At 48.5% G+C, this 27,132-nt stretch overlaps 1 protein-coding gene and 1 long non-coding RNA gene across 2 annotated transcripts in view; both read right to left on the reverse strand.

Moving 5' to 3' along the window:
* Positions 1 to 12,826, reverse strand: part of LOC125946941 (uncharacterized) — a 22,786-nt gene extending 9,960 nt beyond the window's left edge. The window contains exon 1 of the long non-coding RNA XR_007468008.1: positions 12,639 to 12,826. This is a non-coding gene — a long non-coding RNA (uncharacterized LOC125946941). The remainder of the gene's footprint in view (positions 1 to 12,638) is intronic.
* The window catches only part of LOC119459112 (neprilysin-1-like), a 266,788-nt gene that overhangs the window by 63,128 nt on the left and 176,528 nt on the right, over positions 1 to 27,132 (reverse strand). Inside the window, exon 3 of the mRNA XM_049671589.1 lies at positions 26,630 to 26,743. Within this exon, the coding sequence (XP_049527546.1) occupies positions 26,630 to 26,743 (114 nt within the window). The remainder of the gene's footprint in view (positions 1 to 26,629; positions 26,744 to 27,132) is intronic.

Consider the following 27,132-nt stretch of genomic DNA (forward strand, 5'->3'; position numbering starts at 1 on the left):
CATAGAAAGTTATAACTGGCTCGGCAAACATTCCCGTGGGCATATCCTAGCACCGTGGCTCCAAGTGGTCAAGCAACAGAGACGGTCATCGTCCTTCTTCTCTAGATACACCTTGATCGTTCTCTTCCCCGCAACAATATTGTACACTTTGGCATGCTAACGTAACTTCAACGTACCACCATTTGTAACTGCTGATGTACTAATGTACTGGCTAAGGTACTAATGTGCTGGCTACAAATGTAAGCAAATGGTTGATTTACAAATTGTGGGCGGTAAAGATGCTCACGTCTCAACCATCGCATAATATAGTCAGCGATCACTTAACACATTAAAATCACAACTATGCTCTTCAAACAAGGATCTAAATAATAAATGAAATAAATTTTTTTCTTTCATAATTGCAATGCTTTTTCATGTTTTTGGTTTTAAGTACCATTGTGTCAATGTGGCTAGACCTAACAGATTATGATCACAGCCGAATTGGCATGCAAATTAAGGAAGTACTTCTGTAGCAGCTAGATTCTTTCAGTGAAGTGATACGGGCAATTGCAACAGCCAGGCACTATTTGCATCTATGTTTTCAGGTCTGCCACAAGCCTGACTGTGCGGCTGTTTTCTTTTTCATCAGCTGGTCTTTCCAATGCCCACATCTTGCAGCAGAATGCCGAACATTTTATGCACACACGGAGCTCGTACACTTAGTAAGTTCAGGGTACCTAATCAACCGAAACGAAAACAGCACAACCAAATGATGCGTCCGTTGCATGAACTTTACAATACAGCTTATGAAACATATATCAGATGCCGCCACATAGTACATTGAAGCCATGTAAGGCGAAGAAGCAATAATGGTGCTAATTAACAAATTACTAGTGAACTTTTGGAAGAAAGAAACATTGCGTAGCGTGTATGTAAAGAAAGGAAGCAATCGAAATGCAGACATCACTGCATGTTCATTGACCATGTGTGCTAGAACTTCAACAAACCGAGTAACAACTGCGGCTTTTAAAACGAAGTAAAAGCAACAAAAACAGAGGTAAGCACTCAAGCATATGTATTCTGCCTCATATATAGAAAACTGCTTCTCCTCCAGTAAAAGATTCCCTTCGTGATGCTCCAATGACAATTGGAAACTGGCGCGAGCAGTATCATCTGCATTTCTGTTAAAGAAGCGGAACCAAAACAGATGGCCGTGCCGAATCTTCCACAAGCGGCCACTCGCAAAAAAAAAAACCGTGCAGGATTATGCAGCCTCGAATAATATGCTTCAGGTGCTATTGCCCTTAGTGCGAAAAATTTAACTGGAACTAGTCATGCTTGTACACATGTGAAACATTTAATGCGCAGCGCGGCGGCGACTTAACAAAAAGCGCATCAGCATAATTTGATACGATGCCAAAATGGCTCGTTCACCCAAATTTTCTGTCCTGTTGTTGAGTCTATAAAACAGGAAACTCTTAGCAGCACTCGGTCCGGAAGCTAAAAAAACAGTGGCACATCGGTCATTTCATCCGTTTTCTCCTTAGAAGTCAATCCGGCTCGGTCACAATAGACATAAGGACAACATCACTGACAATAGCCACGGTTAATAACCACAACGTAGATTACAAATTTAGCACGTGGAAACTAACAGAAGCCGACAACGTAGCCGCACATTTTTCTCAGGTATATGCGCCTTGCTCCCAGCGCACTCAATTGTTGGGGCACGGTTGTTGACACACCTCAAACACGTTCCGCTTGATTTATCAGTCGAACACTCGCAGTGGCACCTTTAAGGAGCTAAAATACTGGATTTGGCTATGTTGTCGTTTGATAAGAAAAAAAATTAAGAAAAGGGCATATCTTTCTTAAAGAATTGGGCTCTGGCTAAGCACAACTAAGGATAGCCTCGATGTCAGGCGCTTTTCTCAGTCAGTGAACTTCAATCGAGTCGAGGGTGCATTTCCGAGGCGTTCCTTTGGCGGAGAAAACGTGGTATAGTGTTCATGAAACGCAACTTCGCCTTGAGTGAAGGAAGGCTCATCGCCTCGACTTGGCTGAGTTGACGAGAAGCGTTGAATGAAGGTGTGTTTAAAGGGACACTAAAGAGAAACGGGAAGTTCAGCTAGAATAAAAGAGGGACCTTCAGGAATGCATGCGGTTTTTGTTGGGTGCAAAAATATGAGTTATTAGCGGAGAAATTCGTAAACAAAGACCAATTATCTCTTCCTCAATTTCTCTCACCCCAGATTTGGCGCTGAAGCAGTGTCGTCACAGATTGCATTGCTCTCGTCGAATCAGAATGCGCCATGATACGTCACCGCTTGCGTAAACGGCCGAGGCGCTGGATGCATCATGGCTGCATGCATGGTCGCTGCGTTTGCGTTCGCCGCGATGGATACCGTTGCTGCTGCTGAACCTTGCAACGAAGAGCTCGCCAGGGAAGCAGGACTGCATTTCAGCGATATTCAGTGAAACGGAGCGCGAAATGATCCTTCGTGTTCGAGCGGTAGGTGTTTCCGCGTGCGATGGCGGTGAGCCGCCGGCCGCGCCGGCGGAATGCAGAGCTTCGTTTTCGTCGACTAAGGCGAAGCGTCCGGTCCGCCAGGCGACGATGTTCCCGACAGAACAAGCGTAGAAAGTTGTGCACGTACTCGGTATGGTTATTTCGTGACTTTATTTAATGACATTCAGCACTCACCGAGCCGCCAGTTTGCTGCTGCAGGGGCATCGGTACGGGGTTTGATGAAGGCCGCATTGAGAGAACAGCTGCTCGACAAAGGACTGGCCTATGGGGCACGCCAAGATACTTTCCGAGGGCAAGATTATACACATAATCCGAGGGCGAGAAATGCAGAGAGCACACCATCGGTTTCTCTGGCTCTTTTGCCGTTTTATCACCGGCAGAGCACTGAGCCATTGGGAACGCCGGGGAGCCGGGGCTCTCCGCGCGACGCCACATGAAAGGACACAATCGAGTCAACACTGCCGCTGCCCCTGATCAAGCGCCTTGGGCCATTAATACAGCCCTCAACACTACACACACGAGGCATTTTCTGGCTGTTTCCCGCGAAGTCAACGTTTTTCGAGCCACGCAACACGCAACCAAACACCGTAGAGCGGAACAGGCGCGCGCGACGATGCATTGACCAAAAACGAAACTACGAAACTATCATGGCCGCATGTATCGCCATGGCATTTTTTTTTATTTATTTAATTTTGTGCTAAACTTGTACTTTCTCGCTTGAAATAGTTTAAAAAGTTGGCAAATGCTGTTTATGTACGTTTAAGGTGTATTTCATTTTGCGTTTTATTAATTAACAGCGATAACTCGCTCTCGACCAATCGCGACCGGCCTACGTTTGTAATCTCCGACGTCATGAACGTTAGTGCGGGAATTTCGAAGGGGCGTCAGCACCAATTCTTCAGTTTTTCGCTATTTTCTCGCTTATTAAACATCTGTTTGCAGTAAGAATGGTATGGCTGTGATCGTGAAAGGATAATCTACCATTTAAGCTCAACTTCCGGTTTCTCTTTAGTGTCCCTTTAAGAATGCGGGAGCGTGTGTTGGAGGTCGCGTAAACTCAAGTTTCGCACACGCACTGAAGCGAGAGGCAGCCAAGGCACCAGCACGCCGATGCTGCCGCTCTTAATCTAACTTTGTAACAGCGATTCGTTAGAAGTAGAAAGAGGATTAGAAGAAAATGCCTAGTTCCATCTTCTCATGCTTTGCTGTGAGTGCGTGGCCCTATGCTTGTAATTTTTTTAGTAAGGGAATGCTTATGCAATTTCTACCACCGATAACAAATACGAGCCTAACTTCATATAATTGTTCATTACATTGCTATCACTATCAACGATCCGCCTTTCGGGCGAAACTGAGACTTTTTTGTTTCGAAATCGCAGTAGCTTCCTTCTTTACCCAAGATGTGGTATCAATAACAGACGCTGCTGCTAATGGCGACGAACGTGGCAAAGTCACGTAGCAAATACGCACTTACGTAGACAACGTTAGTTGAGCTTGTGAGGGCCTCCTAGCATCTGTCAGGCACAGGTTGACATTGTCACAGAAAAAGAGGCCCAAAAATCTCCTTCGGCAGTGAACACGGTACTCCATTCTACTCTGCGGCGTGGATTTGAGAGAGAGAGGAAAGGCATTTAACAAAGGTGTAATGCCGACTTATACTAGTTAATTTATTGTTAATTGGCTGTTAATTGATTGTAGACTGCATTGCGCGTGCGTTAGGCGGAAGCGTACAAAGTTAACTGGAAGTAGTCGACGGTAGTTACGGTGTCACCATTTTCAGTTCCTCCGCTACTTTTGTGGCTATGCAGATATGCCAGCCAATGGCGGTTCACCTGAACCCTGCAACAGACAAGAGAAAAAATCTGGAAGGGTACACATTTGGGCTGGTTGGCTCATGAATACGAGCACAAAACAGCGCTGAGCGACAGGATGAAGAGTCTGTGTCCTTCTCTTCGTCCTGTCGTTTAGCGCTGTTTTGTGCTCGTCGATGACTCTGCTCTTCTGCAGTAAACTCTGCCTAACACACAGCTCTCCAACACACTTATTTAAATGATCTTATGCCCAAGCGTGCAATAAGAAGAAAGGCGACGTGCAAAGAAAAACGTCAGCGATGTACAAAAAGCGCATAAGAAAGAGTTCTTGTCAACAGTTGGGAAGACATCACACATTTGCGGCAGTGGAAAAGTGTATGCAAAGAGCTTGTCAGCCTTAGACATGACACATCTATTTTTTTAAACACTCGAATGAATGCACGAAGTTCCTACAAGTGACAAAGACATGTTCCAGCGAGTAATATAAAACAGGTGTAGAGACAAAATGACAACAGAAAATATATAGCCCTTTGTCTCTACTCCTCTTTCCATTTTTGTTAAGCGCAAAAATTTTTCTAAATTCCAACTATCTGAACTCTTGGCTTGACATTCCTGCAAGTGAACACTTTAGTCTCCCAGACTTCGCGAAGCCTGCCAAATATACGAAAACACAAAAACGCTCTATTTACCTTGGTGGATGTTGCGCGCTCGTCACTATTACAATACTTGGTTACTTACTGGAAAAATTATTGATGTAAATTCAATTAGCATCGATTTTGTGTTTTCTCAATAATCGTTTGTCCGCTTTCCTACCTATAGTTTAGATTTCACGTGCTTGCCCCACTTGGTGCTCCAGCGTAAACAGGATACTTTGGGTAAATGAATGAGTAAATTCTGGGGTTTTCCAAGTCAAATCCACGATTTGATTATGAGGCACGCGGAGGGGGGGGGGGGGAGGCGTACTGCGGAATAATTTTGTTCTTCCACAGGATCTTTAGCGTGCTCCCAATGGATGGGACACCGGCGTTTTTTGTTCTTTGCCCCCATCGAAATGCGGCCGCCGCTGCCGGGATGTGATTGCGCGACCACGTGCTTAGCAACGCAACACCATAGCCGCTAAGCCATCGCGGGGGGTAATGTTGACTAAACGCATACATTATATGTTCATAGTGTCTCAACAAATGTGTCAAGAGTGTAAGCTGCAGTATATGGATTGACAAAAAATCGGAGCCATTCCACTCGATGAATGTGGGCGACCAGTGGAGCTGTTATTCGGCAGCACGCACTTCACGCGGCCTACGCATACCAAGGCAGGCAACATACTAACTGCCTATTAGGTTGTTTGCGCAGGCGGGGAAATGCAGCAGATGACTTGTTAGTGACTATATGGTGACACGATGCGCGCTACGGCCACTAGCGCTCCATCAGCGCAGCGAAACCGAGCAACTGGCTATGTCAGGAGCTGGGGTAGCGGTCCAAAACGGCATCACATTCACGATTCGCGACATCTCCAACGCTACCAATCACCATCAAATTGTTCTTGAATAGCAGTCTGTCCGAAATGTCTGCCCAGAAAGCCCGTCTGAAATTTCTCATACGCACCACTGTGCTCGTCCAATTTACTTGCGTGGTACATGCTAGAGATGGGTCGCTCAGGAGCGAGCCGGATCTTGTGAGCGGCTCTTTTTAAAGAGCGAGTGAGCGGTCGTTCCGTAAAAATGAGCTGCGGTTCTTTTGGAGAAAGGGAGCCGGTTCTTTCGCGTTAAGAGAGCCGTGCCGATGCGTTCCGTAAGAGCCGGGTCTCCTGCTGGGTGCGACTTCCGCGCCATCTATTAGCGGTACAAGAAAGCAACTGCCCTCCCGCCCTTCCTCGCAAGAGTCGCCTTCACCCCCTCGCCTTCGGCTGAAGAACGAAAGAACCGCCGCTCACTGAACCACGGCTCCCTCGCTCTTCAAAAGAGCGGCTCAAAAGATCCGGCTCGCTCCTGAGCGCTCAAGAGCCAGCCGCTCTTTTCGCCTCGGCTCCCTCGCTCTTCAAAAGACCCGGCTCGCTCCTGAGCGCTCAGGAGCGGGCCGCTCTTTTGAAGACCGTGGGAGCTGTGGTTCAGTAATGAGCCGCGGTTCTTTCGGAGTGAGGAAGCCGGTTCTCTCTCCTTGATTGAGCCGTGCCGAACCGTTCAGAGCTGGGTCTTCTGCTGGGTTTCGATGTTTTTTTTATTTCTGACCGACGAATGGTGGCCAGTGTGGGCCGATTCGCGCTACTGGTACTCGCTCGCAGTGTGTGGTGTGCGCAGCAGTCCCCTTGGTTTTTTTGTGCGTCTTATGGTGTGGCAACCGATGCCACAGAGGGTCTCGCCTCGTAAAGAAGCCTTAATTGGCAAAAGATGTCACCGTTCGTTGCCTGCTGCTGTTCGAACGATGTTTCACGACTCAAACCGATCGCACATCGTGCGCTGGTCCAATAACACTTCGAAGATGGTCTTCCGTGTCTTTAAAGGGCCCCTAAACCACCTCAGATATTTTTTGAAGATTTCAAGTAAACGCGCATCGAGTTCAGAATGCCGTCAAGATCGACGATGCCAAACGCTGCAGCGCTACGCGCTGCAGGAGCGCCACAAAATAAAAACAAAAAACAATGCCGTTCTCCTCCCCTCGCCTTTCCGGTATCCCCAGCGGTCGTCACGATGTCAGCAGGGGGAATCTGGTGGTGTCAACTGCGGAAACGATGTCCATTGGTTGAACAAGAACCTACGATTTCCGGTTAGTCTGCTAGCAGGTACGCGCGATTTCTGCAGTGCTCTTCCTCGTCGTGTTGCTCGTTTGTGCGCCCTTGCGAATCGGTAATTACAGCCCGCAACGCCACTGCCAAATCGCTCGCGTTCCAACACAGTCGTGCTTAGCGGTCTGATTAGCTGCGCGAACAGATTGCGACAGTGTTGGCCTTTCCAGATGTGCGCGCAACAGAGGGTCTATAGAGGTACGCTTCGCATAACACGGGCCGGCACCGCAGCAACAGCGGGAAACCGAGAAGCGCTGAGTCCACGTTACTGGCACGGTGACTCATCGCACGCCGTTTGCTATTCGCAGGCCGCCATTCGACAGCGGTTCTTGCTCGCGAACGGCGAGATTTCCTTGCCGTACGTAGAGAGGATGAGACCGGGACTCATTTGTGCGGCAGATTCACCGCCGCTGATCGCTCGACGGCACCGATATCGTCGCTAGGCTGGTTCCCTTCTGGTTCCTTTCAAAGCTAAAACGGACAACGCTTTGAAATTAAATATCAACGCTCACAAGCCGCAATATGTTCTTATCGTTGTTATCGCTCTTCGCAATACTTGTACACAAAGGATGAAAAATACGCTGATATTAGCGGCGCCGTCGGCTGCGATGCGGGCACAGCCGAGCCCGTCGTTTCCCGGCTGCAGCTGATGTTTTCGTTGCCGGTGGCGGAAGCGCGCAGGTCGCGGTCGTCGATAGGGTGCCTCCATAGAGAAAGGAATTCAACAAGAGGGGACACTACCATAGGGCCCAGCGGCCGAATTGACTGCAGCGTGCCAAGCGGTCGGTGTCAATCACTTACATCACCTCCGGTTTCGGTTTTGGGCGCGCGTATTTTGAACGCAAGCTAGCACGCCGGCTGCGCCCCCCCCCTCCTTTTTTTATTGCGATAGCAATTATATGGACACTTCAACCGGATTTCTGCCGTCGGCGTCGCCGTCGCCGTGAGGTTCCGTATAGATAAAATCTTCACCGCGCGCCGTATGCCCGAGCGGAAGCGTGCGGGGACGCGCGCTACCACGGAGAGCGAACGCACTCAATCTCCCACGCGCAAGCAAGGAAGCGGGAAGCCAGCGCCGGAGGGACTGGGAGGGGGCCACACACTTATACTCTGCCAATAACCGCGCTCGTCGCTCGACCGCACCGTCTCTTATCTCTCCCACGCGCAAGCAAGGAAGCGGGAAGCGAGCGCCGGAGGGAGCGGGGGGGGGGGGGGGGGCGCACTTTTACACTGCCAACAACCGCGCTCGTCGCTCGCCGCACCGTCTCTTATCTCCACACGGCTCTGACCTTTATGCGCCGTGCATTCGCCGCTCAGTTTCCGTTGAAGCGATAGACCGCACGTACCTTCGCCGCTGCGGCGTATCCGCTTGCTGCCTGACTTTTGACGGTCGTTGTCTGCAGTCATTCAGTGTGATCTATTCATCTTTGCTCGCGCTCACACCACGCTTGTTCATGCAGTTAGTAATAGTCGGGCCACATTTTCCAACGCACGCTACACATGCAATGCTGCCCGGATCGGCAGTGCAGCGCTACAGGTGTGTCCCTTCGCACGCGCTGCCCACGGGAAGCGCTTCTCATCAACACCACCGTTTCACACGCGCCTTCTCGTGGTCATCGAGTCTCTCTTCATGTCGATCTACTTACGCCGCAGCACACCTGCTTACTTAATCAGCTCATGTTTACTACAATTCATATTGCTACCAAAGCCGCTCACCTTACTTCGTATGACATTGGTGTGTTGCTATCGCATTCATTGCTTCGCCCTTAGGGCGAAACTGTGACATTTTTTTTTTGCTCTTCGTGCAGGATCGGTTTATTATTTAGTAAAAATGATTGCGAACGATCTCGTAAAGTCCCATCGAATCTGTGCCACGTGCAATTTCACAAAGTAGACGCAAGACCTTTTGTGCAATGCGGAAATATTGTCCCTCTAAGATTCATTACACGCCAAACTAACTTTATCACCACGGCCGAGCTGCTTATCGCTAACTGCGTCACAGCGCGCTGTGCGGCCAGCGGGCCTCAAAAGTATCCCAGAAAGTAACGAAATTACTTTTCAGTAATATCTGGCGTCAGAGAAAGCGGCACAAACTTCTCCTAGCAAGATGCACTAGACTACACACCACGGCTGAGTTCTCGCTAACTGCGACACGGCGCCCTGTGCGGCCAGTGTGGCTCAAAAACCGAAATAAGTTACAATATATATAGTCCCATAGGAAGCGTCGGAAACATGTCTCAGCACGATTCATTAACTCAAATTAACTGCGCCAGGATGGCCGAGCTGTTTTTCGCTAACTGCGTCTTAAGTCTCGGTCCCGTGCCGTAAGCCTAATTGCAGTCGTAGACTGTGAAACAAGATTTCTCACCTTGCCGTAGTACAATAGTGCAGTGGTGTCTTGTCCCAGTACAGAAGGAACGAAAGAATACGCCGAGAGCCCAATAACCAGGTCCGCACACGATTGTTAATTTAAAACCGCGACGTTCAAATTGACCAATCGTGTGCGGCTCGATGGAACGGAACGCCTCCGTTCCATTTTGGAACGCGTACAAGATCGCGCCCCAGGTTACATCTAAAAAAGAAGGAGACAGGCAGGTCGCCGCGCGCGAGGGCTCAAACGCGCGCGCAGCCATCCTCGCTGGCTTCAGGGGAGCGTCTGGCGGATGACGCATGTATCTGGCGCGTCATTGACCTGTGGCTAGGTAAGGCAAGGAAAATAAGTCGCAAAGCTTAAGTTCATTTATACGCAAAACGTTTTAGTTTTCGCGGCAAAGAATTAAAACAAAATAAATCAGTGCCTGTTAACTTAAGTTCACTTTTTTTTTTCGATGCTCGCGGCAGCTAACGTTCGGTGTCAGAAGTATAGCGTAACGTATGGTGACGTGTTTCCTGTTGCCAGTTTTTGCCGAGTGTCCCCTCTTGTTGAATTTCTTTCTCTATGGTGCCTCGATGCCAGCGCCGCCGTCGCTGGCATCGAGGCACCCTAGGTCGTGGATTGGGCCATTGATGGTGCAGCGGGCAGGGCGCCGGCCGAACTGCCGTCTACTTTGGACACCTCTCGCGCGGCAGACGTTCTACGGCACTGGCGGTCAGTTCGCCATCGGTATATGTGCCGCTAGCGTGGACGTGACCGGAAGTATGCAGTGTTTTGAGAAGCGCGTTGGCGATGACGTATGTCAGGTGACCTTTCGAGAAGCACTCGGCGAGGAGGGGAGACCAGCCGATGAGGAGAGTAGCGAAGGAAAGAGCTAAACGAGCGAGGGCCGTTTTTCGATCATCAAACGCGTGTAACTCCGCTATTACGGCACCATTTCGAAAAATTCTCGTGGCTACGTGTTCGTTGTAGACTCGTGCACAACTGCAACACCACAACTAAATTTCGACCTCTGGGTGGTTCAGGGGCCCTTTAACGACAAGAGGTGAACCTGCAGTTTACGTCCTGGTCTTCATTTGTGCTAATTAGGGTAGTCATGAAAATATCGCCCATGACATCCACTTCAGTGCATTTTCTGAGCGTGTATAATTAGCACGTCAATAAAACAAGGCCAATGATCTGTTGTGTTGTAATAGAACTTCATTTATTTATTTTATTTTTTTTTGTCCTCTTGTATGATGGCATGATCGCCAGTATCGCGCGTGCACTCAAGAGAAAAAAAAAACGAAATGTACGTGCGGCAGTTTTGTGTATCTTTCGTATGATTTTTGTATTGTACGTCAAGAAATGATTTCTACATTCATTTTGCATGGCGTTACAGCTTACTCATATTATAGCGAACGTACGTATGTGAATAAATGAATAAAGTTGATACATAATGTACAATCATTTTGTGTTCTTAGTTTGACAAAAGTTGATTTTAAAGTACCACGAAAACGGACAAGCTTCTGTAATGACGATGAAGTTACATATTTTTTTTCTGAAAAAAAGGACGTCGCATTCTTCCTGTCACAGTATCATAAGCATTTTATCCCCAATATCACAAAAGAAAGCTTCGTTACAACTAAAAATTAACGCTTTTAATATATGTAAAAATATTCTCTAAACATAGCGAAAATACCGATAACACGATTATTAAATTATGCATATATCGTTTTTTTTTCAAAGCCACATAACTACAGAATATGCATAACACAGGTTACACGTTTAAGTGAACCGGTCAGCCGTTCAAATCAACCGGTTCATTTCAGTGAGCTGAGCCGTTCCGAGCCGCTCACTGAAGTGAGCCGTTTTGCCCATCTCTAGTACATGCGTCGCTTCGCCGCAATCTCCGCTTTGGGGCAAGCGTCTTCCTGTAGAGACCACCGCTTACGGGCAGCCTCTGGGGCACGATCTTCGCTGCTACTCGCCGCCCGCTTTCTAGCTTTCTGCTTGCTACGCCAGGCGCCAGCACATGTCTTACAGGTTTGCTTTGCCTCCTCATAGAGGGCGGGGGAGTCTTTAGAAACGAACATTGAAATATATATAGGAGGTTAGACATATACGGCTCCGCTGTAAAACACGGCCTCTCGTCTGCCCAGCAGAGCCCTGTAAAGCGATGGCCATTCGATGCGATAAGATAAATAGAGATAGTTTAGGTAGGTATGACAAGATAAGGCGTGCGAAGTGAACTATGTGCAAGAACACCAAGCACAATCGGCTCAAGGAAGTGGCGGTCATTGCGCATGTCCGCTTGGTTCCACATGACAAAGAAATCTGCATATTGCAGAGATTTGGCATGAACGATGATAAAGAAGCGCGGGAAATAATATGGTCTCAGTGCATTCCGGTGCTAGCAGTAAGTAGTCATGCAACGGGTTCTCTGCGTTTCAGTGTTTTTGGCAGAGGCAATTTCTGAGGTGGATAATACCCTCGACAAATGTCCTTTCTGTGGAGGACACCCAAGCCTCTACCATTCTACGTGAAAAGCCGCTCTATCCACTCTATGTGCTATACTAAGCCACCACGAACCCATTAGAGGGCATTGCTGTGAAGATTACTCATCAGGCTAGATAGATACTCGCTGGCCATACACTTTCTACACACGTGCCCGCGGCAGTCTGATATGCTGCAAAAGTTTTCCCGCGAAAAAGTTTAGCCGATGATTCGTAGTCATTATCGGTGGAATGGTGCTACTATGGTTTCACAGCTTATTTCATGCGCGCACGTCAAGTCGTGCGCTCATGAAAAAAGGAGCTAGCAGCATGTCTACTGCATCGTAAGCAATACAAAGAAATGCATGCCTATAATGAAATCTAAAAGCAAGGGGATCAATCGAGAACTGGCGTCCACTGAGAGCCATAGCTACGAATGACAAAGCCTCGCTGTTAAAAACTCAAACATTTATTTACACAAACATAACATGCAGTTTTAGTTGTGTAATCAATATTGGGAAAATGCAACAAAGCAACATTATTACAAACCTCCTACCGATCTCATACTCCTGAAACAATGTTTCATGCATGATACTGAAAGGCAGGCGCACAAACGCGGACAGAAAGTACACCACAAACGCCGTTTTTTGTTGTGTGTGTGCGTTCGCACGGGCGCCCTTCAATAGCTTTAAACCTTTCTAGCTTGCTGATATTTCTGTCGTTAAAACGTAGTATTTCTGCGCATTAGTAACAAGGAATCACAAATTAAAAACTAACTCAATAATGGACACAGGATAAGGCAAATGATTTCAGTGATGACACTGTGCCTAAATCCGTAATATTCATATTTAAAGAAAACGAGAAAACAATTGCGCAGGTCGAATCACAGCCGTTCTCTGTTGGAACGAATAGTAGGAACGTCGTGTACACAAGTAAAAAAAGTGCATTTGTTTGGTGGATTCATAGGCGAGCCCAGCGGACAACGGTATGCCGCTGCGAAATGGGGCGAGTTCTTGGCTGGGACATTGCACTCGTCACCCATGGTCTGCGGTCGATGAGCGCAGAGCCCATAGCAGTAAGCGAGGAAGAAGACCTGTTCGTCCGAGAATGATTCAAGGTGGACAATTCTGTAGTCATCCACCCCTAAGTAGTCAACCGCCACGGCCGCTGCATAGCTTTCAAAGGCTATTTCCATTCCGGCAACGACAGGAAACAGGTGCAACTGGCGCCACCGGCTAGTGTTCGAACTGGCGCCCACATCGCAGCGGGCCTTTTGTGCGTGCACGGCCGCTGCCGTTGGTGAAAGCCAGAGTCCGCGATGGCCCGCGTCGTTCACCGTTACACCGACCTCGTCTAAGGACTTAGCCATTTGACGCGCCGCGAAAGACAGCATTCCACCATATCTTATGGCCAGCGTCGCATTGTTGTAGAACAATGGCAGATTGAGCACTCCCATGGCCAGTGTCATCGTGTTAGTTAAATGCAAGTAGAACTCGCGTCCAAACCGGGGAAAGACACGAAAGCTGTACACATCCGCGTAATGCTCGTGGTTGCGGAGCTGGCGGTAGATCTCTGACGTGTTGATGAGGTTCGTCATAAACACCTTGCTGTCCAATTTGGGGAAGACGGTGTAGAGTTCTTTGAATTTAGTCTTGTCGAAGTAGCTATCACTGGGCAGTATAACGCGGGTCATATTGTCCAGCTTATGGAAGGCGAATCGCTTGCTCGATTCATCCATCCAGGTCAGGTTGTTCACTAAGCGCTTTGCGTTTTCATTGATTCTGCGCAGGAAACTATAGATAGCGAGACGATTTTCGCTCTTGCCGTAATGCTCATTTATCGCCTTCGACAAAGTTAGCAGTCCCAGACGAGATTCCACGTAAGCCATGCAGCCGCGCTCCCAGAATGTTTGCAAGTCGGCTCGCGTGCCGTTGAATCTCAAAGACGGCTCCCCGTTGACAGCCCAGAGGTGCGTCTGTATGAATATCCACGAGAGCCCGGTGATGAGTTTGTCCTCGCCGTATGTCTTCGACAGCTTGTCTATGCTTTGAAATATCTTGACGTCCTCGGTGATCACGGTGTCATTGTTCCTCCAGTGGAACTGTCTGTCATGCTTTCTCAGAACATTTAACCAGATGCCCGCCGGCAGCGACGGCGTCTTTTCATCTAGGGCGCGCAGCTCGAACCAATCCTGTTGTGGAGCATCGTACAGAAACGAGAGCTTCGCGCCAACAATGGACTGCTCGATGGTGAGGAGCTCCGCAGCTTTAATACCGATTTCGGAACCGTTGACGCCGAGGACATCGTAGTGATTGTTAACATAAGTCTCGTAGTTCTCGAGCTTCAGCGGATCGGGCTCGCTATGTTCCCAGCCGAAGTCAAAGCGACCGCGGATGACGAGCAGTGCGGGGGACTGGCGCACGTCGACGGCGCTCATGTCGAAGAGGAAGTTCATCTGCCAGTTAAGCGCTAGGTTGACCATGACCTCGAGAGGATGCATACTCCCTGGCGTACTCTCAGGCCACGAGAGGCCCAGGTGTCTCCTGAATTCGGCAAACATTCGCAGATTCTCCTTCTTGTCCGTTTTGGCTCTCATACAGCTCCTAAAGAACTGCGTCACCTTGCTGGCCCGACGCAAGTCGGATTTGACCTCCGTGATCGCCATGTCGTACGCATCGACAATCATGCGAGCTTCGGTCGTCAGCCGGTGCCCCGAGTCCTTTCAACCGCCGCAAACGAAGCCGTGGAAGTCGTGGCACGGATCTATCGCCGGGTCAATGGCCGCCTTCAGTTCACGGCCGAAGGCAGCGCAATCCTCGGTGCGGCAAATACTGATGTACTTCGGAGCTGGATCCCACGACACCAAGTACTGCACTAGCATCCCCACGATGATAAGCAACAGCGTCACGACAAAGACGAGCACGACTGTGGTCTTGCCGTGGAAGTGGGCCTGGGGCGGTTCGGCAGCATTCTCTTTGACTTCCTGCGTAAGAAGACCGAAATAGCTTTACGATATTTCTCTGGAACGTTAATACTGAAATAGGATTTATTTGTAATGGCATAGGGAAAACATTTTTTTGTGTGTGTTAAATACTTCCTTTTACAAACCTGGTCATCGATTGCGGTAGTCCGCACATAACTGGGTAGGCTATCCTGAACTCTGCAATTGGAATGTGGTCAAGCCACTGTAACGACTTTTTAACACATGGCCCATAGAGCAGATTCCAATTTTAAGTATAGAATGAAACTGACCTACTTCTATTGAGCTGAGGGGCTGCATTTATTACGTTCTGGTTAAAATTACTTTCTTGTAATTTGGCATACAGTCGTGACGGAACATCCAGTCACACTATGCGGCTCTGTCCTTTTAATGCGATTAGCTTCCTTAGGGTACTTGCCACACTTTCCAGGGTCTGTCTCTCTCTCTGTGCGTGTGTGCGCGTGTGCCTGTCAGGCAGCGCCGCTGACAACGTCCCCGACACGGCTGACGACAGTGAGTCGTCGAAGTGTGTGAGGATTTGTGACGCCGACATCGACAAAACCTGTCTGCGGACTGTCGTTCGGCCATCCTTTGTGAAATCGGCCGCAGAGTTGCAGCATCGCACCGACAACGCGATTGCAGCAGCAGCAGCTGCGCTTTTATATATGCTCATTCGTGCTGAAAATTAATTGAAACATACTTCCGGAGTTGAAATGCAAGATCGTGGCCCTTGAAAGCAGGTTCGAACTAGAGTCGGTACCGATATTGTTCAGCGGAGAACCTACCTGCGGCCAAGGTGTTCGTGCACGTATACTTGGGCGGAATTCACTAAGCTGCGATGTTCGTACGCAATTTCTTAGCCAAAAAGTTCTTACGCTGAGATAATGGTACAGCCGAAGTCGAGCGACGAGGAAACCACGCTCGGATTAAACGACAAGAAATGAAAGAACCGCGCTCAGCTGATAGCATGATCACACATCATACATATGTAGTCGAGGCTATATTCTTACAGAAAATCACTGCACATCCCAATTCGACAGCTTCCTTTTCCGGGCGTCTGTTACAGCGCCGACAAGCGCAACGGCGCTGGCCCGACACGGCACCGTTCACCGCACCGCCGTCAAAAGAATTGCAGTGAAAGTGTTACGCATTCTGCTCACATTCCTGCGAGACTAGACTGATGGACTCATGGTAACTTATTTGGTGCAGAAAGAGACGCTGAGGGTTAGCTACTGCTTGCCAGGTCTGCCAGGCTATGTGATCCCGCCTGTGTAACAACCTCACCACCACCACCATATTGAAAAGCTACTAAATGTTTTTATTTTGATATTAATTGCGGAGGCCATATAGTTCGTATGGCCTCCAAGGAAGAAGCACTGCACCCGTAATTTCACCAGAACGGTATGTGATCGCGCGGCACACGGTTGCAGGTACGGTTTTAATATCGCGCATAGGCTCAATTTCACCTCCCTCGCCAGCCGCACCGTCGACGATGTCGTCAAGCGCCAACCCACGACTAAACGCTTTACCTTCGCATAGGATCACTGCTGAGGGCACGGAGAGCTATTAAAGCAGCCCTAAAAAAGAAATGCACAAAGAAGCCGTGACTATCAATATTCCCGAATTATGACATAAAACTGTACGGCGTAACTTCCACATCTGCAAGTTTCGCTGCCCATCACACGTTGACATCGCATCAGCGTTCATCGCTTCTTCTTAGCTTCTCCTCAGCTGATAAAGAAAGATGATTCGCACCAGGTCAAGAGTTTGTTCTTGCAGGTACAGGCGACTGCATTCGCACAGAGGCGAAATGCACAAAGGGGCGTACACATCAATTTTGGACACCGGTAATAAATCACAGGTTGGCGATGTCACCGCCTGGAGCCCTCATATACACTGTCTGCCATAGCCGAAGCGGCACCCTATAGAAGTCAAGGCTAATCAGTCAACATCACCACGTTGCTCATCGCCTACGTTGCCATAAGTTTGCCAGCCTCATAATAACACACGGTCAAGTGCATGTCAGAATACTGCACTGCACCGTACACGAAGCACATAGCACTGTAACATTCTAGCTGGTTTCGGATCAAATAGGTTCAACTAATCGATCTTGCGACACTGACACACATTGTTCAGAGCAGTCACTGCACATATAGTACGATGCCATGTAAGTGGTATCTAAGCGGCGCCCGACGCCCTTCTGTAAACATGCGAATGCGGCCTCGCAGTACGAATCTTAATGCGGGTCAAGAGCCACAGTCCGTTCAAATTGCGCACCAATATTGGATGTTCTAAAATGTAATCAGTGTACTTTTATGTTTACTGCAGGACGAAGGCCTATCCCCGTGATCGCTAATTACCCCTGACCTGCACTAGCTGATTTCAAGTTATGCCTACAAATTTCCTGAGTTCATCGCCCCACCTAATATTCCGCCCTCCTCGACTGCGCTTACTTTCCCCTAGCACCAACTCTGTATTTATAATAGATGACCAATTATCTGCCCTATAAAATTAAGCAGCCTGCAACTGAACCTGCGAAGAAACAATCACACCTTCTCTCTGAGTGTCCCTGCTTCCGTGCGCCCAGGAAAGAACTTTGAAGAGTGTTAGATAGAATTTACAAACGCCCTTTGTCAGAGGAAAGGGTCCTGGGACACTGGCGGAGACAGTCCTCAGCACAGAAGGCTTTGAAAGCGTTCGTTGCGCTTCTTGCGGAGAACTGGTCTTAAGCTACGTTCACACCGAAAGCGGAGCGGCCAACGGCCAAGCGGATTTTCAAAGCGGTGAGCCGGAGAGCGCGCGCGGCTGTTCAGGCCGGCCGGGTTTTCTGGCTGTCTGCGTCGCCGGGGAGGCGCAGCATCTCGCAATTTCACGGACGTGCCGCCAACTCGCACTTACCACTCACACCCAAATCCTGCACAATCTTCTTCAATAGCCTTTTCTTATAGTCTGTTTCCTCTTAGCGTGGGTTACATTTATCGTACAAGACCGTGTACTTATTTATTCTGTCCAGCAGCAGTTCCACAGAGAACACAGCCGGTTCAGACATGGTGGACGCCATTTGCATTGTCTCGGTCGGATGTTTACATTTATTCACCAGCGCTTCCGCCGTCTCGGGTTCTGTTTGGCTGCTGCCAAAGCGGTCAACTTTCCGCGTGGAAAAAATCGGTGCGCGCGCGATCCGGCCGCGTATTTTCCGCAAAGCGGAAAATCCGTAGCCGGTTGGCCGGATCCGCCTGTCCGCTTGCCCGCTCCGCCTTCGTTGTGAACATGCCTTTAGAGACAGACCTTAAGCAGTGCCGTATGCGCCTTTCCTCCCCTCCCCCCCCCCCTTTTTTTTTGCTCTTCTTTCCTTTTTTGTAATATCTCTTTCCTGTTAAATGTTATTCACCATACCACCTTTCCGCAGCACAAGGTAGCCAGCCGGTCTGAGAACTTGCTAAGCTACCCTGTCTTTCCGCCTATTCCTCCTCCCTTCCACTCCTGGCAAGCTCCTATTTTTCAGCTTCATTTCAACTACTACTACCCCCGTTCGCTCTCTGAAACACACCGCTCTCTCTCTTAGCGTTATATAGACATAACATTTTTGGTTCCATAGCTTTTTTGAGCGCTCCTTAAATTATTCTCACGCTTCATTGTTAACCTCGAAGTTTCGGCCCCATAAGAATTGAATGATTGTACGCTTTTCTTTTCAACGACAGTGGTGAGCTCCCGGTCACGATTTGAAAGTACCGGCCGTTTTATGCACTCCATACCGGCCGTATGCTAATTTTCATTCTTATGTAAATTTCCGTCTCATGGTCAAGGTTCCCTGTGAGTAATTTATTAATATAGTCTTACTCCTGTATTACTCTAAAGTCTCACTGCCGATCATGTATTCTTGTTCGCTTGGCAGGTTATTCAACATTCCCTTTGTTAACCTACTCTTAAACTTTCTTGATGAAAGTCCTCAATCAATTGAATTGTTGCAATGTGTCCCCAGCGTTACTGGACAGGACAGTATCATCGGCAAGCTGAAGGTTGTTGACATATTCGCCGTTGATCATCGCCATTGATGCTCTCCAGTCTGATAGCTTGAATACTTCTAAGCTTGCAATTAATATAACTGGAGAGATTGTGTCCCCTTGCCTGACCATTTTCTCGATAAGTATTTTTCCACTTTTCCTGCGGCTAATTAAAACACGTGAAACCAGAAGCATCGCTGACGCAGAGTCGAAACCTGAGCAGTTTCGGATACGTGCGCTGTAGCTGAAGGCAAATATGGAAGTTACACATAAATGAAATAATTATTGAGTTGTCAGCCGTAGGCCTCAAGCACCACGGCCTTGATGTTAAGTTCGTTCAATACTTCAGTACGATCCATATGATATGCACTTTCAGCGCTAATTACATACCAATCTCGTAGTTTTGTTCAAACGCACTGAATTAAGTCATCGAACTGGGGGCCGCCGGGAGTGCATGCGCACAAGGCAGCATAATTCGAGCGACGTAAATGCTGATCTTGCTGATACGGCGCGTTTTAGTGACCGCGCTTAGCGTCAGGCACGCTTCGCATTGTTTACATCGCGATACCAGGCCACGGTGGCCGACTTTTTTATGCTGTCATGTTGACCTGACTTCTTCGAAGTAGTAGTGGAGCCCCTTAAGACTGCTGCCGGCTGGACTAAAATTTATGCGCTGGATTTACAAACGCCTATGAAGGGTTTCTTAGGCGAGAGTAAGTGTGAGCAGGAAACTATTAGAATGAAGATCGCACGAAACGACTGAAAGACCTGAGTGACGTCATTTCGCCCAGGACTGATGTTAGACTCGGGTTTAAAATAAGCATCTCCGGCCAATCATAAGAAGACGGTGGCTGTCGTCTGCTGTCGCTTTTTTTTCCCTTTTTTTGCCGTCTGCTTTTAACATGGGCTGTTGCCTGTACTGACTTTATGCATGCCAAACAAGAATGTAGTGACGTGTTTATGAGCGTTTTGTGGCACTCGTGTTTACCAAAAACGAAGTGTCTCCAGTTATACGCGTCATTGTTGTTATAAACCTAAATGTGTGTGTGTGGATGTGTGTGTTTGTGTGTGAGTGTGTGCGTGCGTGCGTGTTTTTGGCCGCATGCGACAATTATTCGCTTCGTTCATGCGATATATTTTATTTCACAGCATCACTATGCTGGTAAGTGATTTTATGCATCATTAATTTTCGCATCGTATTGACGTCCGGCTTCATATCATAGACAGGATTTCTATCCATCGTATGCACACGTTGATTCATGCCGTAGGCCACAGAATGAGCAACACCGTGGGCACAGACACTAAGTCGCTTAAACTTTGTGCTGAATTAAAACTACGGACTATAAATTAGAAGGCTGAGGCTAACAGCACAGAATACGACAGGGAATTGTTCAAGGTCAAGAAGTTTTGATAATTAGAAACGTTTAGGCGTTTTTTCATTGTTTCATCTCGCATGGAGAATTACAGCCTCAAAGCGTTGTAAAAAATAATCATCCGCAGCCCTTTGACCAAGAGAAAGCTCGAACTAAAAAAAAAATACGATAGAATTGTTCTCCAGACACACTTGACGGTTGTCAGGGAGGGGTATTGCACTTGTGTTTGTTACCACGCAATAGAGTGTCATGATGAGTATGAAAATCTGCGGGCATACTTCGGGCATACAGAAGCACAGCCTATAAGACAGGCAAAGTTCGCCGCACAGCATTAATGTTACTAGCGGCCACAGCAACACACGCTCAATACAATTATGCGCTGAAACAGCTCAATGCATTTTGAGATGACAAATCAGAGCACGCAACAAAGATATAAGCACGCGCCATCCTCGGCTATCAGTTGCGGCCTCTGGCCAATCAGCCGCAACAGCGCGTTCCAACGCTCACCTGCGTCAGCTCGAGCCGCGCAGATAGACATAATGATGTTCGTAAGACATGCTACACCGCTATCGTAGAAATTTCTTCTTAAGTCGTGCAAGTTCTTAGCTGTGCAAGTTAAACCCTGCATTTTGTAGTTATAAGTGCTTTGTTTTTTTGTTCTTTTTTGACGGATTATAAGCTGTTTTAGTGCGTTCCATTTAATGTTTCTTTCTAATGAAAATGCTTTGCAATGCTGTTGATAATGCTGTTTCTTTCTGTTCAATGCTGTTCATAATGCTGTTTCTGTCCCGTTTGGATTATATGTCACTTTTTGATCTTCATTATGTGCAGTTCAATATGCTGTGCAATCGTAAAAGTGTATTTCCGGGAAGCCGGAGCTAGCCAACCTGCGTCTCAAATTTTACTCCCGGCCTCTCTCATCTTCATGATAAAATTAAAGGTTACTATAAAAAACAAGGAAGCACTATTAGTCTATAGCCTCTGAGATCTGGCACCGCATATAATCTCATAGTCTATGCCCAGCTTATATGGCTGCTTTTGTTAGGCCTAATGGGCCAAGAAAACAAGAATGGATCTCGTAAACAGCGCCCAGTTATTCCTAACAGTTCGTTGTCGAACCATCATTACTGAAATCGAAAACAAATACAGGTAACTGCTGGAAGCATAAGTAGGAAACAGTGCAGGACGACGATTTGATAGATCTGAAGCAGCCGGCTTTATTCTCGACGTCGCCACCATGTTCAGTCGTGCATGATCGTGTCGTAGAGGCTCATTCATACTAGGCCGACACGACACCGATTTTGGCCTGCCGACTGTTGGCGACAGCAGCTTACAGCATGGAAAACGCGGTGGCCAACGGGCCTAGCGGTAGAGCATCCGCCTCGTTTGCGGGAGGTACTGAGTTCAAATCCCGCTGCCGCCGGGAACCCACCGCTTTTCCAATGGGTAGAGACGTTCTCTGGCCTGGTTCTCGACTGTTGTGGGGGTTCACATCTCGAAAGAGGGCCCAATAGAAATTTCAGGACTTGTCTCTGGGCACCTCTTGTCCATCCACAGACCATCCACAGAGCATCTGCCGCGGCTGTGGGAGGCAAGTGCTGCCGCCGGGTGCCCGACTCTCTGCCGACATGTCCGTCAGCGATGCGTCTACAGACTTTCCGAGTCGGTGCCGTACGACAGGGGCGCTGACAGGACGGACAACCCTGTCACCAGCAGTCGGCGGACCAAAGTCGGTGTCGTGTCGGCCTAGTGTCATCGGGCCTTAGCTGTTTTCCCGCCCACTTAGGTCGCTGGCTAGTCCGTGGTCTAATGGATAGCGCATTGGGTGGCTGTGCTGAGTTAAGAGGATTCAAAAGCAACCGCCGGAACAACTTAAGTCACTGGATAAGGGCCACTGGGTATGTGTCGCTGTTAATTAAACCTCACTGATGACAAATCAGTAATTAGCAAGAATGCACAACTGGGCATGTGCCGCTTTTGAAAGAACCTCTTTGACGTCATCTTGGGTCACTGGGAATGTGCCACTCGTTATGTGCGCTCTTCGACAAACCTCTTCGCACCAACTTACGTTATTGGATATCTGCCGCTGGCTATGTGCCTTTCTTCAAAGAGAAAGACCTGGGACATTTCTCTGGTGTTCGGTGGAACTAAACCCACGTCATACATAATCCGACCATTCTCCTTTCAATATATATCAGCATCCTACAAGATGTGGTTAAACGAGCGAGTCCAAAGGGCAACTGCTGATAACAGCGCTAGCGCGATCTTTACGTCAGGAGACAAAGGGGCACAACGATTGGTGGGATGAGCCGCCGCCGAGTATCGCGGCACTTGTGAAAGAGGCATCGTTGGTGGCGAGGGGTATAACAATGGGCCATCCATCACCCGTTTTGACATTTGTGGAAAGCGCCACGCACACGGAGCCGAAGAAAGTGCTGATGATGATAGTTTTTTTTTTTTCACGCGGACACGCCCTGGGGAACCTAGCCCGTAACAGATTCGCTGTAAAATGTCAAGAAATTACCAATTTGCAGGCTGTAGTCTACTGCGAGTGTTCGTGGGCCTGCTCAAACGCGCTTTTCATTCTGGTGTGAAACATCAGAGAAGCAATGACCGTGTGAATATTCTGCTTCTGTGCAGGACAGAATGTGGCCAATTTATCTACCACGGAAAAATCTCACATCTACGCCATGTTTGAATACTTGACCACCCAGTGCCTCGAAATTAGAAATCGTGAACACATGCCTGATACGATGCATTTATGCTGATGTCAAATGACACGGCACGCGTCCGCTTGGCAAACAGCCACAGTGCGTATGTGTGCCAGAAAAATTGACAGCGGCGAATACGTGTTCTGCCGTGAAGAAACAGTTGTGGAATGCCTACCGGCGAGATTGGTTGCGGATTTCAAAATTTTGTTTTCGCACTTGAAAGAAAATTTAACCCGTATTAAAATTTTTAGATCAAAAGGCAAAATATTTGTGCGTATAATGAGCTATTTCACGTCCCGGCACGTCCCACACTCCGGCTCTTTTTAGGCGTCAGCGGAGGAAGCGAGACACGGCCGCAACGCTCCCGCGGCCGTTCCTTGTTGGTTCTCGTTCGTCACGCCGCCGATCGTAGACAAGTCGCAGGCCCACCCGAGTTGGTCGCGCACCGCCCATGCCGCGCCGAACGGGTTCTCGATGAACTCCCTTAGGAATCTCGCCGTCGCACCGGGAACTGTTCTAACGGTGTGCCATCCTGACGTAGATGGCCCTCGCGCTTGCGCTTGCCTTTTTGGGCCGATAGTCGCCCGTGGCGTTGGTCCGCCGGCGCCAATCACACTGCCGGCTATGCTTTCGTTCGCGGCGTATTCGGTCAAAGACCTCTTGTTCGACTAGGATTTCCGAACCAATCGACCTATGTAAGTTCTCCTGCGTACACTCTTTCGCGGCGTATGGGCGCCCATTCGCGCTTCTGGACACGCTGTCGCACCTTGCGTTGTTCCTCTGAACGAACGGCATGCGGCCGGGCCACCGTGAGTCGAAAGGGCAACTGATAAGAGCGCTAGCGCCATCTCCACGTCAGGGAACGCCTAAACGCCGTTGTCGACACTGTTTTTAGGGGCGAGACGGTGACGAACACAATGGGCGACTCTTTCTGTCGCACGCAAGTGAGGGTGACGGCGAGGCCGAACAGTGGGGTGCGCTGCGTCTCTCGCGGACGATATGGGAGAGGCGGACGGTGAAGCGCTACATGGGCCGTCCATCACGGGATGTGACTCTTTCTATCGGACGCGAGTGAGTGTGACGGCTACGCCGAACAATGGGGTGCGCTGTGTCTATCGCACACGACACCGCAGAGGACGACGGTGAAGCGGAACACAATGGGTCATCCATCATGGGCTGTGACACTTTTGGAGCACAATGGTAAACCGACCACTTCGCTACGTACTCGGGAAAGAGGCTTCGGTGCCGGCTCCGAGTAGCACAATGGGGTATTACAACGAAGGAATAAGGCCTGATGATAATAGTGTTTTCTACACGCGGACATGACCCGGGGGGGGGGGGGGGGGGGGCACCTAGCCATTAACAGCTTCGCTGTAAAAAACAAAGTTTAAATTTTGTGCAAATGCAGGAATCAAATCTTTGTCACCCAGCCCATCACCACGATGCTCTATCCATTACGCCACAATAATATTTATACCTATGTCATGCCGATGGGAGCTACATGTTTGAAACGATCGCCGTGCGTTGATGATGGTTATTCGCATACAATGCCATTCACGGAAATAGCGGTATCACTGCATTTTCTTGTAAACTTTTGCAGTAATGAACCATGATAGCCACCCTACGTTTTTTTTGCGTCTCTTGTATTGGTTCTTTTTTTATTATTTTTTTACCCAAAGCGCACTCTTGGTGTTAGGGTGGTTTTATGTATTTGTTATTATTTTTTTAGCCTTCAAGGTGACCCGAAGCAGTGCCGAAGGTTCACGTGAGCGTACTTGCCGGTTGTATTGGTTGAAATATAGTTTTCTCGCGTTCAAGTCACTCCAACTGCAGCCAAAGCCTCAACAACGGTTTTTTTTTTCGTTGTCTTTTTTCGACTTAACATGACTGCCACGCATAGCTTACAAGTGGCGTAGGTGATCACTCGTTTGGTTGCGCGTTTGTGTGCGTGTTTGACGATCACCAGTATCTTCGTGCGCCCTCCGAAGTTGTTGCCCGAGCGGCTGACAACAGCATGATAGGGAGGTGAACAGGCCCATCTAGTCAGTCTTCATTGTGGAAAACGCTGCCAAGCGCGTGCTCCCTGATGGGCTGCAGAATTAAGCGTCTTTCCTTATGTATAATAAACACCAGTAGTAGTAGTAAGCCACTCTCGGGTAACGTAGCCGTCGACATCGAATTCTATGAGACCGCCCGGCACTGGAGGAACAACCGTCTTCTAGGGTCGCTCTTTGTCCATTGTCGTCGTGTCGAATGGACTTTGGTAGCTGCACCGGTCACCGTACGCTGGTTTTAGGGGCGAAGCACCCTAGGGCCGAGCCTTGTCCCTCGTAGTCCGTAGCTTTGGTTGGCATGGAGACCGCTATGTATGTTTATGCATATATACATATATATGTATATGCATAGTATATGTACGCCAAGCTCCGGCTTACCCGCCGCGGTGGCTTAGTCAGCTAAGGCGTTGCGCTGCTGAGCACGAGATCGCGGGATCGAATCCCGGCCGCGGCGGCCGCATTTTAATGGAGGCGAAATACAAAAACGCCCGTGTGCTTGCGTTGTAGCGCACGTTAGAGAACCCCAGGTGGTCGAAATTAATCCGGAGCCCTCATAATCAGAACTGGTTTTGGCACATAAAACCCCAGAATCAATCAATCCGGCTTGCGGAAGCCGGAACCGGAAGCCGGCTTCTGCTTCCGGAGAACGCTTCCAGCGTTTTGCCCGAATGATACCCCGGTGCTTCGCCCACTCATCATCATTCACTTCGTGGATATCCGGTGTTTTTTTTAAACTCTCTTTCGCTGTGTCAATTGCCTCTGCTCAAGTCTACTCTTTCAAAAGTACGAGCATTTTATATATATATATATATATATATATATATAGAGAGAGAGAGAGAGAGCGAGGATATCCCAACTATCATACACCAATATTTAAAAACACGCAGTTGCCACGTAGCTGAACAGAACCAAGGTATCGTTGTTTTACGTTGCATGGAGACATTTTATTAGAGCGCAGCTGATTTTTTGCATTACGTCTAATTACGTAATTAGTCATAATTATTTATTCAACTTCTGTGATACTGTAATTAGAACCAAAGTGTCAATGAGAAAATTGTAGAGCGACATGAGAAACGCCCGATAGAACTGTCTCTTGCTCACTACGACCTACTTAAAAGTGTTTTTTGCGACCATGAAGGAAGCCCGCGAATACACGCATAATGCATGCCTCGAGCGACCAGTCACGCAGGCAATTTTGCGTGTATTGGAGGGCTCCTTTCACACGCTTGAACAACGAATACATGCAAAATGGTTCCGCTGCACCCTCCTCCTCCGCTTTCCTCCTCGTCGTCATCATCGTCTTTCCTTCCCCGTGGCGCTCCGCGTTGGCTCTTTGCTCCTTCACTGGGATTGTTCGCTCGGTTACGCCGACGTTCGCCGTAGGGACGAGCGCCTAGGAGCTGCGCTCTAATGAAGTGTCTTTTGGTGTGTATCGCGAATCATGTCGTTAAAAACCGTCGGACCACAAGCTCAAACTTTTCTTCCGACCGACGGCTCTAACAGCAACTCGCGAATGTCTAAAGCAACGCGCGAATAGGGTAAAATGAGTTTTATGTTCCGCACCTGCTCTTTAATGGTGACCGACTTGATGGTGACCGACCTAATGGTGATCGGCTGTGGCTGCTGCGGGTCGGGCTCCGCAGACGTTCCCAGCGGCGTCTCAGGCACGACAGAAACCTACGAAGTAAATGAAGTGCAATACATACTGATGCGTTGCACACATTAGGTTGCCCTGATGGCGTTCTCGCGCGTGTATGGTGCAGGCTTGTCAATTGAAAAGAAAAAAATGTTCGACGCGTTATTTCCTTGAAGCACTGTGCGTGTTCGTTCGATTAACATGCACCAAATGCGTTTGAACACCATAAAACAGTGAAATGGACAACTTTGGTATCCTTAAGGTATGAGACCACAAATCTAAGACATTTTTATTCAGTGGCCAGGGTTACAACAGTTATTTTTTCTAATGAAGCATGCTTTATTCAACTTATACCTGTCGCAGTGGTGACGGGTATAACAATGGGCCATCCGTCATCCGTTTTGACACCTGTGTAAGGCACAGCTGACGG

This window comes from Dermacentor silvarum, chromosome 7 (genome assembly GCF_013339745.2).
Source record: "Dermacentor silvarum isolate Dsil-2018 chromosome 7, BIME_Dsil_1.4, whole genome shotgun sequence".
Classification (NCBI taxonomy): domain Eukaryota; kingdom Metazoa; phylum Arthropoda; class Arachnida; order Ixodida; family Ixodidae; genus Dermacentor; species Dermacentor silvarum.